Source organism: Lottia gigantea (genome assembly GCF_000327385.1).
Source record: "Lottia gigantea unplaced genomic scaffold LOTGIsca_46, whole genome shotgun sequence".
Classification (NCBI taxonomy): domain Eukaryota; kingdom Metazoa; phylum Mollusca; class Gastropoda; family Lottiidae; genus Lottia; species Lottia gigantea.
Genome location: NW_008709614.1, coordinates 1,512,893 through 1,529,488, shown reverse-complemented (window position 1 = coordinate 1,529,488; position 16,596 = coordinate 1,512,893). Strand labels below are relative to the sequence as shown.

General features: G+C 34.5%; 3 protein-coding genes across 3 annotated transcripts; 1 reads left to right on the top strand and 2 right to left on the bottom strand.

Moving 5' to 3' along the window:
- Positions 1–1,504: 1,504 nt before the first annotated feature.
- Positions 1,505–3,343, bottom strand: LOTGIDRAFT_234078 (hypothetical protein). Its single transcript, XM_009061193.1, has 3 exons — positions 3,304–3,343; positions 2,039–2,871; positions 1,505–1,610 (listed from the first exon to the last, which is right to left on the bottom strand). Exons 2-3 carry the CDS (start codon positions 2,792–2,794, stop codon positions 1,575–1,577), a joined length of 792 nt encoding a protein of 263 aa, XP_009059441.1. The 5' UTR covers positions 2,795–2,871; positions 3,304–3,343; the 3' UTR covers positions 1,505–1,574.
- A 1,648-nt stretch (positions 3,344–4,991) lies between these two features.
- On the bottom strand, positions 4,992–6,416 carry LOTGIDRAFT_124308 (hypothetical protein; the record flags this gene model as incomplete). The annotated part of the gene is made up of 1 exon (XM_009061192.1): positions 4,992–6,416. The coding sequence occupies one exon, from the start codon at positions 6,414–6,416 to the stop codon at positions 4,992–4,994; it is 1,425 nt and encodes a 474-aa protein (XP_009059440.1).
- Positions 6,417–6,682: 266 nt separating this feature from the next.
- On the top strand, positions 6,683–13,728 carry LOTGIDRAFT_234076 (hypothetical protein). Its single transcript, XM_009061191.1, has 9 exons — positions 6,683–8,048; positions 8,268–8,327; positions 8,603–8,655; positions 8,840–8,984; positions 9,414–9,947; positions 11,640–11,754; positions 12,037–12,169; positions 12,502–12,616; positions 13,134–13,728. The coding sequence occupies exons 1-9, from the start codon at positions 7,044–7,046 to the stop codon at positions 13,347–13,349; spliced, it is 2,376 nt and encodes a 791-aa protein (XP_009059439.1). The 5' UTR covers positions 6,683–7,043; the 3' UTR covers positions 13,350–13,728.
- The last annotated feature ends 2,868 nt before the right edge of the window (positions 13,729–16,596 follow it).

The following is a 16,596-nucleotide window of genomic DNA, read 5'->3' as shown; positions in this document are numbered from 1 at the left end:
CGCATTTTTCCTAAGTCAAGGGCAATAACTCAAAAACCGTTGATCGAAAGATCGTCAAATTCGAACTTGACCAAGATCTCATCAATATGAATGATCACACCAAATTTCATTAAAATCAGTTGAAAACTGTAGTCTCTATTGTGTTCACAAGAATAGGCGGACCGACGGACCGACGGACAGGGGTGACGGCAATATCGGCAAAAATCGATGCGGGACAACAGATTGAAATATTTCGTTTCATATGAAACAAATGGCCATTCCGGATTTTATCAGAAACCTTTAGTTTCGTTTTACAAGTCGTTTTTGTGCAGTTGGGCACGATGCGGCAAGTTGGGCAATGCGGCAAAACGAACCCATCGGGCAAAAACAACTTTTGAGGCGTTTTTACAAAGTCAAATGCAATAACTCAAAAAACGTTCATCAAAAATACGTCAAATTAGAACTTGTCCGAGATCTAATCAATTCCAATGATCACACAAAGTTTCATCAAAATCGTTTGAAAACTGTATCTTCTGTTGTGCTCACAAACAAATTTTGACGCGTTTTTCCTAAGTCAAGGGCAATAACACAAAAACCGTTCATCGAAAATATGTCACATTCGGACTTGATCGAGATCTTATCAATCTAAAGCATCACACCAAGATTTATCAAAATCAGACGAGAACTTTAGTCTCTATTGTGTTCACAAACAAATTTTGTGGTGTTTTTCGTCAGTCAAGGACAAGACCTCAAAAACCGTTCATCGAAAACTCGTCAAATTCGAACTTGACCAAGATCTCATCAATATACATTATCACATCAAGTTTCATCAGATAAAAACTGTAGACTCTATTGTGTTAACAAGAAATGATGACGGACCGACGGACAGGGGCGATGTCAATATACGTCCACATTTCCATGCGAGCGTATATAAACTGTTCATCCAATAATTACCAAATGTGACCTGGACCAATATATTATACATGCATACCAAGCTTCATTAGGATCGGATAAAAGCTGAAATCTTACCATGTCCATGACAATTATATAATAGCCTACACGAAATATGGATGGATGGACAAGGGCTATGGCAATTATACGTCCACATTTGCATGTGAGCGTATTTAAACAGTGACTATATTATGACATGATGACAGATGCCAACACCATATTTGCCTTGAATTCTCTGGAAGAAGTAGGAATATCCTTCATTCACTTGTATTTTATGATTGTTTCTTATTTCTCGATAGGTCAAGATTTACAATCAGTCAATGGATTTTCCATGGACTCCGACTGGACTTTGAACTTGTGTTAAGACAGGTCTATCAGAAGCAAACGACTTTTGTTCAAGCTGATAAAAGGAGGTGTTCCACGAACTATTCTGAAAGCTAAACTTACTCTTTGCACTATCCAGATTGGATTGTGGAGATTGAGATTGTACCTACGGGAGAAAGGGTCGCAACTGAATTTGATTAGACATGAACTATATCCTTTTCATCAAAAGAAATCATTGTTTATTTCAAGAAACAGTTGACAAAAATTTTAATCATGGAACATAACGATAGAACAATACTATTTCATGCAAGCTTTTTTCTTCACCCATGATCTGTTCTCGTTTCCACCTCAGCATTCTGCAAAAAGATAATATTTCATATAACAAAACTACATAAGTGATCAAGGTTTTCAATCCGACCGTGGACCAAATTTCCCACAAGCAAGAAACAAAATATTAGCCTACCCAAGTATATTATTTGTGTCTGTCGAAGGTATTTATCAGATTTGATTTCGTATTCAAATTGGCGATCTGCGTCGAATATTTTCATAAAGAATACCATACAATTGATATATTCACCTACGATCTACAGTACTTCGAAGAACAACATGCAGTTTATCCTATCCCGAACATGGTAACTATTTGAAGAATTTCCAGTCTTCTAATAACTCGATAAGAGCTAAGAATCGACCAGGTTAGCAGAGTTCCCTGGGCTACATCGTTAAAAGGCCTGGTCCCAAATAGGTTCCATTCAGTAGGCTACATGTACCTTATAATTATACGTACCTCGTTGGCTACTGATGTAAATTCTGATGGCAACTCCAAACGGCCACCATCCAGGCCACGCACATCGTTCTCACCTGAGGGACGGTAGTCTTGACTTCTATCTCTTCGTCTCATACAGTTACAGGAAGGAAACGATCTCTTTGTCCCTTTCCATACATTTCTTAATCTCTCCAATCTGTGCCTTCGTCGACGGTCATCAGAGCTGATATCAGGGCATGCTTCTACCGTGATCGGTTCTATGTTCCTCTCCAAAGTGCTATTAGGAGTAGAAATCTCCTCTTCAACCAGTTGCCCATGTTTCGGGATAGATCTTCTGAACTGCCTGAATGAAGTTCTAGGCAGATGAATTTTCGGTATTCGAAAGCGAGACCTTAATCTCATGGGTGCTCTAGCTTCTGTGATTTCAGGCCCAGGACATGACACACTAGTTCCTACTTTACTCCTGCTTATCTGCTCTTCCGGACTTGTTTGCGACTCATCTTCTAGGGCTGTAGATGAAATTGAGTAGTTTGATTTCATAGCTGTAGTTGCTTCTCCGGCCACCCCAGGCGCCTGACCATTCTGTCCCACATCCTGGTCTGGTTTTGTATCGTTCACTATGTTCAGCTCTGTGAATGTTTTCAAAACGGGTTCCTTTAAATCATCCAATTTACTTTTGTCTGGCCTTTTAATCTCCAAACTATCTTTTCCGTCGACATGATTATGAGAGACTTTTTCACCTGAATTTTGGATGTGTTGGTTGATGGCATAGTCCATGATATCTTTAGGTAAGCTGTTGCTAGATTTCTACGACTCTTTTACTAGTGCCACGTTTGGTACTTGTGTCCTAAAAGCTGACAAAGAGGAGAAACATTGTTTTTATTTTGAATATTGAGATAATATGCATATCGTAGACTAGGCTAGTCAGGCCTCCAAGTTCATTACATTTACTAATTTAACTTTAGTTAGAGGGGTTATTTTACGAACGGAATAACTTATAATTTAGCACTTTCTGGCTTAACTTTACTTTCTAGTCTCTTGATGTATTGTCATGCAAAAAATAGCAAACGCAAAACAAGTTAAAGTGAGATGCGACAAAAGCATATTAAAGCATGAACATGACCAGCCGCAAGGCCAAGGTCAAGGATTGAACAAAACTGAACAACAAGGAAGTCAGGCTTATCTACGTTGACGTCGTTTCAATACAAAATCGTAGCGTTGTAAAGAAATTGGAATATTTTTATAATACATACATTGTAAACTGAAATGGATTAGAATTAGCTTACCACTTTAAAATCAAATTTTGATTAATTCTAGATTTTTTGTAATATCCGAAAGGATTCAGTTTTGTTATGATCTTTTGCGCATGTCCAATAAAGGGAGGTAACTTGTCTCAGACAACAATGGTTTACCGAATCGTTCTGTAACGTAAAGTAATGTATGTGAACAACTGAAAAAGATGAATTGAAAGTTATTATTTCTATGGCTAGACCTAGCCTACCTAGTACCTAGTAGTGAAATCATAATTATCTGCCAGGTCTGTATTCTACATACTACACTATCACAGATATCAAAGAGGAAAGAAATTGTCCAAATAGTATCTATGTGTGTCCCCCGACCCACTTTTTGCAAGAAAACAATCATGTGACCTCTTGAAAATAATACCAGTACCTTTAACAAAGGGGTCTTACTATGCGGAAAATTACAAAACACAACAATTTTTTGATAAAATGAGTCAAAAATTGTTAAAGGGGCATTTCGCTTTTTTTGTAAAACATGTTTGATCATTATCAAAAGCTTATACGTGTACCTGAAAATAAGTATGCTATTTATATCTATGTATTCTTGATCAAACTTAATTTATTATTAAAGGGTTGATCAAAAACTAAAAGTAATAATTAAGCTGTTTGACCTAGTTTCGGTGTTATATTTAGTTAAAATCTTTAGAAAACCTAGGAGACATATTTCTCTACAATTATGCGTTTAGTATTCTCAAATCCGTATTTTTCTTACTTGCAAAAAGGCTAACAAACAAATTTTGGCATTTGAAAAATAACGGCTGAATTTTTTAGTTAAAATTTGAAAACCGTTCATCAAAAATACGTCAAGTTAGAACTTGTCCGAGATCTTATCAATCACACCAAGATTCATCAGAATCGGTTGAAAACTGTAGCTTCAATCCTGCTCACGAACTATTTCTAACAAATTTCGACGCGTTTGAACAAAGTCAAGGGCAATATCTCAAAAACCCTTTATTGAAAATACGTCAATTTCAAAGTCGACCGCGATCTTATCAATCTAAGGCATCACACCAAGTTTTATCAAAATCAAATGAAAACTGTAGTCTCTATAGTGCTCACAAGAAATGTTGACGGACAGACCATCATGTGGGCATATAAAACTTAACAATACATGGGTATTTACTTAAACTGGTTCTAAGAAGTTTAGTAATAACAGGTATATTATGTTATATTATGAAATGTACCTAATGTACGATGAAAAGAAAAGTGTGGCAATGTTTTCAGGTAGCATGTCAGACAAAACACTGGATTCCATTACATAAAAGATGTATTTGACCTCAAGAGTATTCAATACACCTGTTTACTGATTTTAAAGAGATCATATACAGGTTTTCTTTACTTCTATCTGAGGACCTTTGCATCATAAAACACATAGTTTTAGTAGGGAACATATGTTTTACTGACAATTGCAGTGGTTCTTATCGATGTTATCAGTGTCCCTGGTACCTATAAAACCTTTTTACAAAAACCTTTAGCATGTGAATCACTATGAACACTGGTATAACATTTACTTATATAGCAACTTGTCACACACATTCTCACTCTGTCATTCATTTCCTTGCATAAGTATTGTAAAACAGCCTTTGCCATACATTGATATTTGCAAAAATCACAGCAAATATCTCTGAAAAGTTGTGATGTTTTGAAATGGTTGATACCATATGAAAATAATGTTAGTTTTTCTTTGTGCGTTTCCTCTTCATTACAACTGAGGCGTTGGTTTGCATTTCTGGAGCTTTTGTTAACTGAACATTGAAGCCTGTCATTTGTAAATCAGAAGGTGACAACGTTTTAGTAACCACTCCAGTGATGGTTGTTAACTGATTTTCACGCACCGTGAATCTTTGTCCTTCGTAAACCACCATAGGTCTACGTAATACTATATTCACAATTGTTGTATCACCTGGCATCACCATGGTAACACCTTCAGGTAATCGGACACAACATGCCATATTCCAAGTTTTACTGTACATCAGCTGAATATACTCCTTTAATAATGGCTTGCTTCGTCCTCCTTCTGAATTCAATAACACGTAGATCTGTGCCTCAAAATGATTCCATTGTTTGATGCTATCTGGTTTGCACAGAAACATTCCTCTACTTACTAACTTCTTGTTAATTTGACGCATGAGAACACCAACATTATCACCAGCATATGCCTTTGGTACCGAATCCTGGAAGATTTGAATATCAGAAATAAATGTCTTCATCTCTTTTCCATACCCCAACAGGACAGCTGGGTCTCCTTTTAATATTGTTCCTCGAGTCAATGTTCCGATGCCAACAGTTCCTCTGCCTTGCACTGTAACTGAACCTTCTATTGGCAGAAAGAAAGGTTCATCTAAATTTCTTGCTGGAGTAGTAACATGAGTATCTACGGTTTCCATCAATTTCAAGATGGCTTTTTTCCCATATTCAGTGTCTTCTCCTTGTAGAGCTTCTAAAGCTGACCCACATACAACTGGAATTTTGTCCCCATCAAAACCAAACTCTGTTAACAACAGTCTAATTTCTAATTCAACTAGCTCTAAAAGTTCCTTATCCACTAAATCAGCCTTATTTATGAAAACCACTATGTCACCTACACCTATTTGTTTGGCTAGAAGCAAATGTTCTCTTGTTTGAGGCATTGTGCCATCAGCGGCAGACACAACTAAAATCGCCCCATCCATCTGAGACGCTCCAGTTATCATATTTTTTACATAATCGATATGACCAGGACAATCTGTATGAGCATAATGCCTTGATTGTGTCTCATATTGAACATGCACAGCATTTATTGTGATGCCACGCTTTTTTTCTTCTGGAGCTCTGTCTATATTATCAAAGTCTACAAATTTTGATAGTCCCTTTTCTGATAGAACTCTAGTGATGGCAGCAGTCAAAGTTGTTTTGCCATGGTCAATGTGCCCAATGGTACCGACATTGCAGTGTGGTTTTCTATCTGATGGTTCCTTAACTGCACTTTTAGATAAATATTTATGGGGATTATAATATGTCGATACAATGGAGCATCGCTTAGTATTAAAGATATGGATGACAGATCTCTGAGACAAACTGAATGACGTCCCAAATTTTAAGACTAATTTTGATAGCATGGAGGCTGCCATCTTGTTTTAGGTCAAGGACCTTTTTGCTGACACACTAAAGAGCGTAGTAATCTATCTTTCTGATCTTTTATCATTATCATTTTATATTTAAATCACATTTATGTCATGGTCATGAATTATTTAAATGGAATATTCACTTACATTTTTGTAGATGCTTGTTTGAAGTGATCAAAGATTTAAGCATCAAATAATGAATTTACTTTGGACTATTTTAATGAGCGTGAGTTGAAACTTAGCTGTCGTTTGGCCATTATCACTGCCCTTATTAATTCTTGCACAACCAAAAGAAAGATTTCTGGCTGTGGTGTAACTCTCTCTAGTTGACAACTCTATAAAATCACGTATTTGTCCTATATTGACAGGTTCTCGTTAGGGACGAGTTGTCTTGGGTAAATTTGCCGAGGGGTCATTGCTGCGCATCGAGAAGTTTTAACAGGTTGTTCCAACTGAACAGTTCTAGGCCTAGTCACTAGTAGAATAGCAACAAAAATCCAGCAGAATTTCAGCTGCCTACCAACGTCAACAGTGTATTTGATCGGTTCTAAGTTCTTATCAACAAGTGCAAACATTCTCTTTACTGAGACAAGTTCATCTCAAAGTTTGTTTCAACAAGTAATGACTGATAAACCTTGCAAATTTTACGTCGGTGGAAAAAAATGCAAGTTTGGTAAACATTGTAAATTTGTGCATTCAGAAGGTTTGTCAAATTTCAATTCTGATTTTAAAACGGATGATAATAATGGAGTGTTAAATTCAACTGCGTGTCCACCTCAAGTTCTGTACCCAGATGAAAAAAGCTTTTCAAAATTAAATCAAGAACAACAAAATGACACAGCAATAAGAAATCAATCCAAGAAACAAAAACTTTTACAAAGCGCAACATTTTGTCATTTTTATGAAAAAAATGGATTCTGTCGTTATGGTAAGAACTGTAGATTCTATCATGGAGCTAGAAATCAACCAAAAGAAGAGCTGAATCTTGAGGAGGATTTTAATAAGTATGAAAAGGCTGAAGTAGAGGATGCTGATGAGCAAGATAATCCTGCAGCCGATACTTCTGAAGATTTAGGAGCTGTCGGGTTTGAAAATGGTGGAAGGAGAGGGTTATGTCAATTTTTTGCTGAAAATGGTCATTGTAGATATGAAAGAAGATGCAGGTTTCTTCATTTTTATGCACACAAAAAATCTGCAGAAAAGGAAATTGGCTCAAATAAAGAACAGAGTCGTAATGATGTAGTGTCAACTGAACCATCAGTCTCCAAGAATGACTCCAATAAGACAACTTGTTCTTTTTTCAAGAAAGGAAACTGTAGATTGGGTAAGAGGTGTAGATTTGAACATAAAACTATCAGTTTCAGTGAAGCACCTGCTAAATCTGAAGAACCAGTGCCTTTAGAAGTTCATCCCCAACCTGTTTTGACTGCAGTGAGAAGACCAGTTATTCCAGTGAAGAAGACATTGATGCGATCAACTGCCACTGATGAAGAAATTAAGAATTTGAGAAAGACTGAAATAGACCAGTTCAAGAAAAGATTTCCCAGTGATAAGCTTACAGTAATTACGGATGATGATAAAAAATTTCTTGCCAGATTTTGCTTCACACCTTCAGATCCAGATTGGGTATGTTACAACTTGTAACAATTATGTTTTAACTTGTATAGCTTTTCCACATAGCATGGCTTGAAGAGCTGAACAATTTTTTTTATAGTAACACAGTTTCCAAATATCTAAGTGTGAATTCCAGATATATTATAAAACAGTGACTTCGCCCTTCAGCTGACAAAATGTTCCATAATACATATTATTACTTTAGTCTTAATCTTTCCTTATTTGTTTCAGCCTTTTGATGTAAGAAATTTTGTTATTCAAGTTGAATTTGGTGCTAGATATCCATTAAAGGTAAGTTTGAATGTGTAATTGGGCTATTTACATATCCACTTTATTTTTTATCTCTAGCGAGGTGTTGACTTAACTAATTCAGCCTTGATAAAGCTAATATTTTTGCTGTCTTGAAAATCAGAAGCAGATTTTCATCAAAGTTGTAAGAATAGCTGTGATTATTTTCTGGACATAGATAATAGTTGATTCTATTGATAAGAGTTAAGGCTACTGTAATAGCCTTCAAGAAAGTACAGATTATAGAATTAGAAGAAAGTATCTTCTTTGATTTACAGAAATTGAAGTTAAATTTACCAGAAGAACAAGATATGCCTGACATTGTTCGGAGGTGAGTATTTTCTAAAGGTATAAGCTTTTTCACATTCTACCACAAATGTGATAGCTTTACAGATTTTCCTTTTGTGTAAAACATTGTAAAGCAGTTGACCTTAGTTGCAGTCATTGGCAATGGCTCTTGATTTTCTGGTATCTTCTTGAGAGAAAATATTTGAACATTCCTCCTTATCTTGTAGATATGTTGAAGAAGGTATAGTAGAGTGGGTTGATGAAAAGACTGTAAATTTGGAGAAATCTGACCAGTTAGAACTGTTATTTAGACCTTTGTTGAGATGGATAGAGAAAAACCTTGAAGATGTTGTTACCAATGGTTTAAGACAGGTAAGAATACCTCTCATATTACTAGGGCAGTGATGTCTCAGTTAAGACGCTTGCTCAATAAGCATGAGGTCCAATGTACAATTTAGATTTTCTATCTAGTCAGTGATAGAGGAAAAGCAAAAGTTGTCCAATTGGAAGATTACAGAGGCCCCAAAACATCCCTCAAATGTAGGAAGTTGAAAAAAAGTAGGCTTTTAAACTGCTTGTGTAGAATATGTATATAACAGTTAATCTAGATAATAGGTTTATTCTAGAGTCAGAAGTTACATGTCGTGTTGTTAAACTGAAGATCATTCAAAATATTTTGCAGGCTAATTTTTCTTCTAGAGCATTTCACAGCGTTTAGGATGTTTTAGATAATTTTTTATTTGTGATCAGCTGTTATTGGACACAATTATTTAACACAGTAAAATTTTCTTATGTTTTCAGTTCAAGAAAGAGTTAGTGGCCAAAGCAGCAGGATTTGAATTTATTTCAGCCTCCCAACTACAAGACAATATTATAAAAGAAAGCCTGGAAGAAACATCAGAGGAACCTATTTCTGATGAGAATTCACCAGAAGACGAAAATGTCACTGAAAGCAGTGGTAGTGACAGTGATGATAAGGAGAACCATCTTGTCAAAGTAGATGTTGATAAAAAGGGCACAGAAATAAATTTTAAAAATCTGCAATTAAAAGGGCAAACTGGAACGTTGTCTTTTAAGAAGATTCATATCATTATTCAATGTGGTCGCTGTAAGAGCAAAAGTGATTTTTCAACACCTGGAAATCGACTTAACTCTGTCGATTGTACCAAATGTCATGAGACCCAATTATTACGATATCGTCCTACAATAGCTCATCAATATTCATCAGTTATTGGATATCTAGACCTAGAGAATTGTCTGCCCTTTGATTTGATCTTACCAGAATGTTATCCTGTAGTCAACTGTATGAACTGTTCTAAATCTACAACAATATCAGTAAGTATTCATATTTACAACTTTTCTTTTAAAGGGCTAATTCTGGGGATTATTCCATTTGATTTTTAAGACACGCCTAAATATTTTGTTTTCTTAACTAGGTAAAATAATGGCTACATTTTTCGTAGTGACGACTTACAGCATAATTTGTATCTTACAGGAATATTATTATACAAGGCAAAAATATAAGGAGGCTTTAATTATAATTTTCACCCTTTTGGTCAAGGTTTGAAATAAGTGTCCGGACATGGACATTGTCTGGTACAATTTCGATAAATGCCCGATACAATCTTGTTTGAGGTGGACATTTTTGTCCGGTACCAAATCTATGAAAAAATATTGATTTTCTTGTTGAAAAGATCGTGAGTTATCACGATTCTGACCGTTAATATTGCCAATAGATGTCAAAGTTGTGTGTTTTTCTCTTTCACGTAACGGATTGTCATTTCTTGACTCGGAAAGTACAAAAGTTCAGAACGCCAATAACATAGTCTAGATCATCCAGATTACTAGCACCTAGAGAAGGCATGCAAGGTTTGGATGATCAAGTCAAGACACGAATGAATGGTGTTGACATAAGTAGTTTGTCCAAAGTAATTTTAATTTGATAAATTACTATATTATGAGATGATCTTTCATATGGTACTATATATTATAATCATGAAGTCTAATCACGCTTTGATACTTTTAACATAATATTACTTAAGAATTTGATACACAGAGCCAAAGGAAATAGTCGAAAGTAGAAATATAATTAAAGTAAGAAATTCATTGGCTGATATGAATTAAATAAATATCTTTTCTTGTCCAATCAGATAAGTTATTACTTCCGATCTTTTTTATATTCCTAGAACTTTTCAACAAGATATGATTTGATTTAATTACCTATTGTTTTACGGCTTTATCGTTCTCCGAAAATCACCGAGAATATAAATAATCCCTATGGCCTATTTGAATAACATAAACTATTCTTAGCTAATTGTTAACCTGTAGGCCTATTGCACTTGCAGGTGAGAAAACGCCGAATTTCAGTGCTAAATTGATGGGTTTTAAATGCAATTTTTCAATTGAAAATATTCTATACGCCCCTGTCTGTCTGTTCGTTCACATTTCTTGTAGGTGGGATAGAGGCTACAGTTTTTATCTGATCTTGATGAAACTTAGTATGCATGTATATATTTATGAGATCTCTGTCAAGTTCAAATTTGGTAAAAAATCAAATTTGCCTTAGGAGCCTTGGTGCGATAGAAGCTACAGTTTATATCCGATCTTCATGAAACTTGGTATGCAGATGAATCTCAGTCAAGTTCGAAATTAGTAATAATCGGATAAACAGTTTCAGAGTTATTGCCCTTTACTTAGAAAAAATGTGTCAGTTTGATGATAATTTGATGAACTGTTTCAGGTTTTTGCCTTGACTTATAGATGACTTTAAGATTATTTGCAAATTTATTATTAAGCCATTTAAGATCATTTCTGATAGCTGGTAGTGGGCGTATGTTACCTTGCCTGGCAAGCTATCCAATGTCCAGTACAAAATTTCAAATGTCCGACACAAAATTAATTGTGCTGGACAAAATGTCTGGCCCACTTTCTGGAGTTATTGTAGGAATTGCTTTTGGCTACAGATTATTTATCTCAATAATAGGATATCTCTTTACAAGTTTCTAATATTGGTTTTTATATTTTCAGGGTTTTTGTACTGGTCAACCATGTGATGTCATCTGTCGTTCATGTCATGATAAATTGAGGATTGCTGCCGATGCTGTCAGATTTTTAGACTTGCAGCAAAAAGTTGAAAATTTAGGTATGCTTCAATTTTGAATTCCAATTCTAGATAGAGTACACTGCATAGACCTGGTCATACCACCCATGAACTATTTGAATATATAATACTTATAACTTCTTCAGTATCGGAGGTAAAAGAGTTGTCATTTGGCTATGGGAGCAGCGACAAGTATAGTATTGCATTACTTAAGGTCTGGATAAGTCAATCTACACATGTTGCATTGCCTTATTTGTCAAGGGGATGCGACCATTCTTCCAAGAGGCATATTCCATTATAATGTTCCTGTTATTTAATTTGCAGAAATAAAGCAGATCCACAAAGTAGGAGTAAAGAAAACCAATCGGGTGGCTAAAGATCCTGCCATACAAGAAGGGAAACCTCTACCAAATAATGGAACCTGTAAACATTACAAAAAGAGTTATCGTTGGCTAAGGTATTGTATTTCAACTTAGACCCTAAAATTTCAACAGAATGCAGACTATTTAAAGTGTTGTCTTTTTACATGGGAAATGCTTGAAGCAGGCCTTTATCTTGAGTCTTGAGCACTAAAGTTATTCACATAAACAACTCTATGGTGATGTTGTGTGGTTATGTCATGCAATCAAGACTTTTAGTATCTCATCACTGAGTATCATGAGTTTTATAGTGACGCTATGCATTGGTGTCATGCATGCAATTATGACTGATTTATGTATGGCTTCAGGAAGTCAAAGCAACTTGCCCATGTTGTTTCCATTTCAACTTTGAAACATTTGTCTTCAACAGGTTTCCGTGTTGTGGGAAGACTTATCCTTGTGATGTTTGTCATGATGAAAATGAAAGTGATCATGACATGAAATATGCTAACAGAATGATTTGTGGATTTTGCTGTAAAGAGCAGGTTTGTAGTTTCTTATGTCATATAAAAAGGAAAGAAATATGGACCAGTTGATTTATTCTACTGCCATTTGCCAATGTGGACTGCTTGACTGAGAGACCAAATGACCAGAGCCAGTTGTTGAATTGGACTTGATGCTGTCATGGGGTTGCAGCAAGAAAATTCCGTTAATCAAAATGTTAATCAAAATCTTGTCCAGTATGGCAAAATCGAGAGTTAAATTTTTAGGGTTTTCTAAAAGAATATGCATGGTCTGCTACACGCGTGACACCTGCCACTACCACAATGCTAAATATCATGAGATAAAATCATATCAATTCATGTCTGACCAATCAAATCAAATATACCAGAAATAGATTTATTGTATGGAGTTCTGCATAACGATCAATCTCCTTTATATTGTTGCCTTTTTATTACTGATTTGAGATTTGATATTCACCCATATGCCCTTTCATAAAGAGAACTTTATAAGATTTATTTATCCATTTAGATTATTCAAGGTACTCTCATTTCTTTTCAGGTATATTCAGTTGATAAACCATGTAAAGGGTGTGAGAGTTTAATGACGAAATCCTCGGGGTCACATTGGGAAGGAGGGCAGGGTTGTCGAGATAAGATAAAGATGAGTCGAGGGGATTCACAGAAATACAGCAATATGGGAAAAACTATCTCCAAGCATTCACAGAAAGTTAAAGATATGAATGGCAAAAAGAAAACCAAGCTCAGACATGCTTAAGACGTTGATCGATCAATTTTTCTTAACTCTCTAAACTTTTTAATCTAATAACCTTAGTTTTGTATTTATCACTTAAGTTTTGAAGTAAAATGTCATTTAAATTATGCAATTGTAGAATTATGTCATGAAACTTTAATTTTGTGATTAGTTAACTCCTGATTTAATTCCTGTAGCATATATTGTGCTCATTTGAGACATAGAACAAGCTGTATCACAAAGTGAAAAGAATTTGGTTGAATTGAATAAAACTTGTAATACAAGTTGTATATATTGATGTAAAGATGATAATAATATATACAATTTTATATTTTACAATTAATATTTGGTAAATACATTCTGATAATGAATAATACTTAAAAATAAAAGGTGTAAAAATCTAGTTGTTTCTCTTGTTGAATTTGGGTTTCTTCAAGTCAAGGCTATTTAATACTTTGATTCTCTGTGTCTATGATCCCTCGACAAAATCGGAAAATTTATTTCCTGAACCATCAATGACAGCTGTTTCTCTTTAGAATAAGGAGAAATGAGTGTTATGGTAGACAATCATGCTACGATTGTAGGCCTACTATAAGTAACATACAGTGGCGTAACCTATATTCGTGCATGTAAGGATTCAACCCCCAATTTGGTCAAAGTTAAAATAAGTAGAATCGGTTTGTTTCGATTTTCTTTATGAATCCCTCATTGACATGACATTGTATTGCATGAGTAACCAACTCGACAACGGCTGCAAAATGCGTCACCTATTTTCGTGTACAATGTTTGATCCGTAAATAAGTCAAAAAAACACGTTTTATGTATACCCAGTAGTATAATTATCATTTCTTTAATATCAAGTCATTTTCCACTAATGTAATGACATTTCCTTTAAAGAAATTGATTTAAAAAAAAACGAGTAATTTATTGCTAAAATTCATTGAAAAGCCATATAGTATAATACGACTATTCTGATTACAACTTGGAATTACTAGGCAATTTAGTCAATAAAAAATGGTGATATTTGGTAATAACTGAAATCCGCCATTTCATTTTCGAAAAATACTATTATATTACAGCCTTATCGACTCTTCGTACCCTATTCCAGAGTATAGACGCCCTTGATAGTTGATACCCATACCTAGACAAAAAGATAGAGATATAGATGAAGATGGAAGACCTGGCCAAAAAGATAGAGATACTAGATGAAGATGGAAGACCTGTAGATGAAGATGGAAGACCTGTAGCCAAAAAGATAGAGATACTAGATGAAGATGGAAGACCTGTAGATGAAGATGGAAGACCTGTAGCCAAAAAGATAGAGATACTAGATGAAGATGGAAGACCTGTAGCCAAAAAGATAAACTTAAATTTTGTATGTCACCTGTAGCATTACTGTAGGCCTATGTACCTAAAAATCTACAACTCCGTTTACTTGGAAGGTGGTTTCAATTAGGATGGATTTATATAATGCTTAGATATTTTTCAAACTGGTTACATAATATCGTATTATCTCTGTATCTCGTTCCTTATTGATATTTAATTTTTAAAGATTATTGAATAGAAAACAATCTTTAGTCCTATCCATCATATCTAATTAAATAAAATTTATATAATTATGATTATATACATAATACTTTTTGTTTTTATTATCAAATATATATAATTTAGGTACTTTTAATGCCCGTAGCCAAATTATATGTAAAACTTCCGTGTGGTTTACCTCTCCTTTAATCTGTTAGATGATATCATTCGTCATTCATTAACTACACGTCAAATTCTTTTCATTAAATATGCAAAATAGGTGATCACATGATAAAATTTGTATAATACGTCATCTTCTTGGTAACTACCTTTAACTTTATATAAATTAATTTCCTTCATCCAAAAGATCAGTTTACTTTGGATTCCGGTTGGATATCTAGGCTTACAGATATTTTAAAATGGAAACAAGGATATTTGTTGGTAAGTAATACTTTTAGGCATTTTTGCGACTATCCGACGATCTGGAGACATTTGTTTAGAAGCTATACATATTCAAATATATATTATTAATTGCTAGTTCAGGTGGGTCTTATTCCAATCTTCTTCTTCAGCTTGTATGCCATATTTTTCTCCTTTCGAAAGTGAAAGAGGGCATCATAAATAATGATTTACGAGAACTAAAATCAAAAATGGATTTAATAAACAATTTCCCTCATATCTGAATTATTTTTGTTAAGAAAAAAGTACACCGGTAAGTATAAAATTTGATAAATAAATATGATTTTCCATAATTCAAAACAATTTCCATAATTCAAAATAATTTAATTGAATTCTATTCTTCAAGCAGTTGTAGGATTACATTAATTAATATGCATATGTATCTCATTAATTAATATGCGGTTTAGATGGGGGAACATTTAGACTTTATATAAATTATTCTCGAGGTTGAGCCGTCTTCATTTTTATAAAGATTTACTTGTTATTTCCATAGAATGCTCAAATTAAATTTAAGATCAGATTTTGCTTCTTCGGGGGATATTGTCAAGTTGACTAGAGCTTATCTCTTGCTGCATGTTCCCGTGTTTCGGATATTCTAATTTTGCAAACTTTATCCATTTGATATACACATGAAACCACATGAAACCCAGACGCAACAATTATAGTCAAAGGAACTACGGGAGAGAATGGAATACGCCTTGTAAAACCGAGTCAAGAGATAATTAAAATTTTTCCGGAAGAGTGAATCTACCCTGGCTCGCTACCGACGCTCGCCACCATTCTTATTGAACTTAAATATTAGCTCAACTTATACTAGTTAGCTTGAAGGGACAGATACGCAATTTTAAGAGGGGGTGGGGGTGATTTGAAAATATAAAAATAGTCTTCAGAAGTACTAGAAATGTACGAAAATGGCTTGATACCTTCAAAAATATCTCAAACTAGGAATATCACTCTCTATTTCTATTTCATATAATTCAGATGTCGAATAATACAGAATATACACTGTATGTCCATTCTATATAAATCACGGAGTAGGCCTATTATTTTAACACTCAAACGCGGATAATTTTGTACATAGATTTGAAGTTTCAAATTTCGACAGTGAGCTGTGAACATCATAACTGATTGGCTTAGCTAAAAAGAATTCACGTTTCTGACACTAAAGTATGATTGGTCAAAAAGAATGACGCACTTGTCCCTTTAATACTAAATTTAAGTACAAAAGGTTTTTTTTCTTTTTCTGTTCCCTATATTGACTTACTACAGAAATAACCTCAATCTTTTT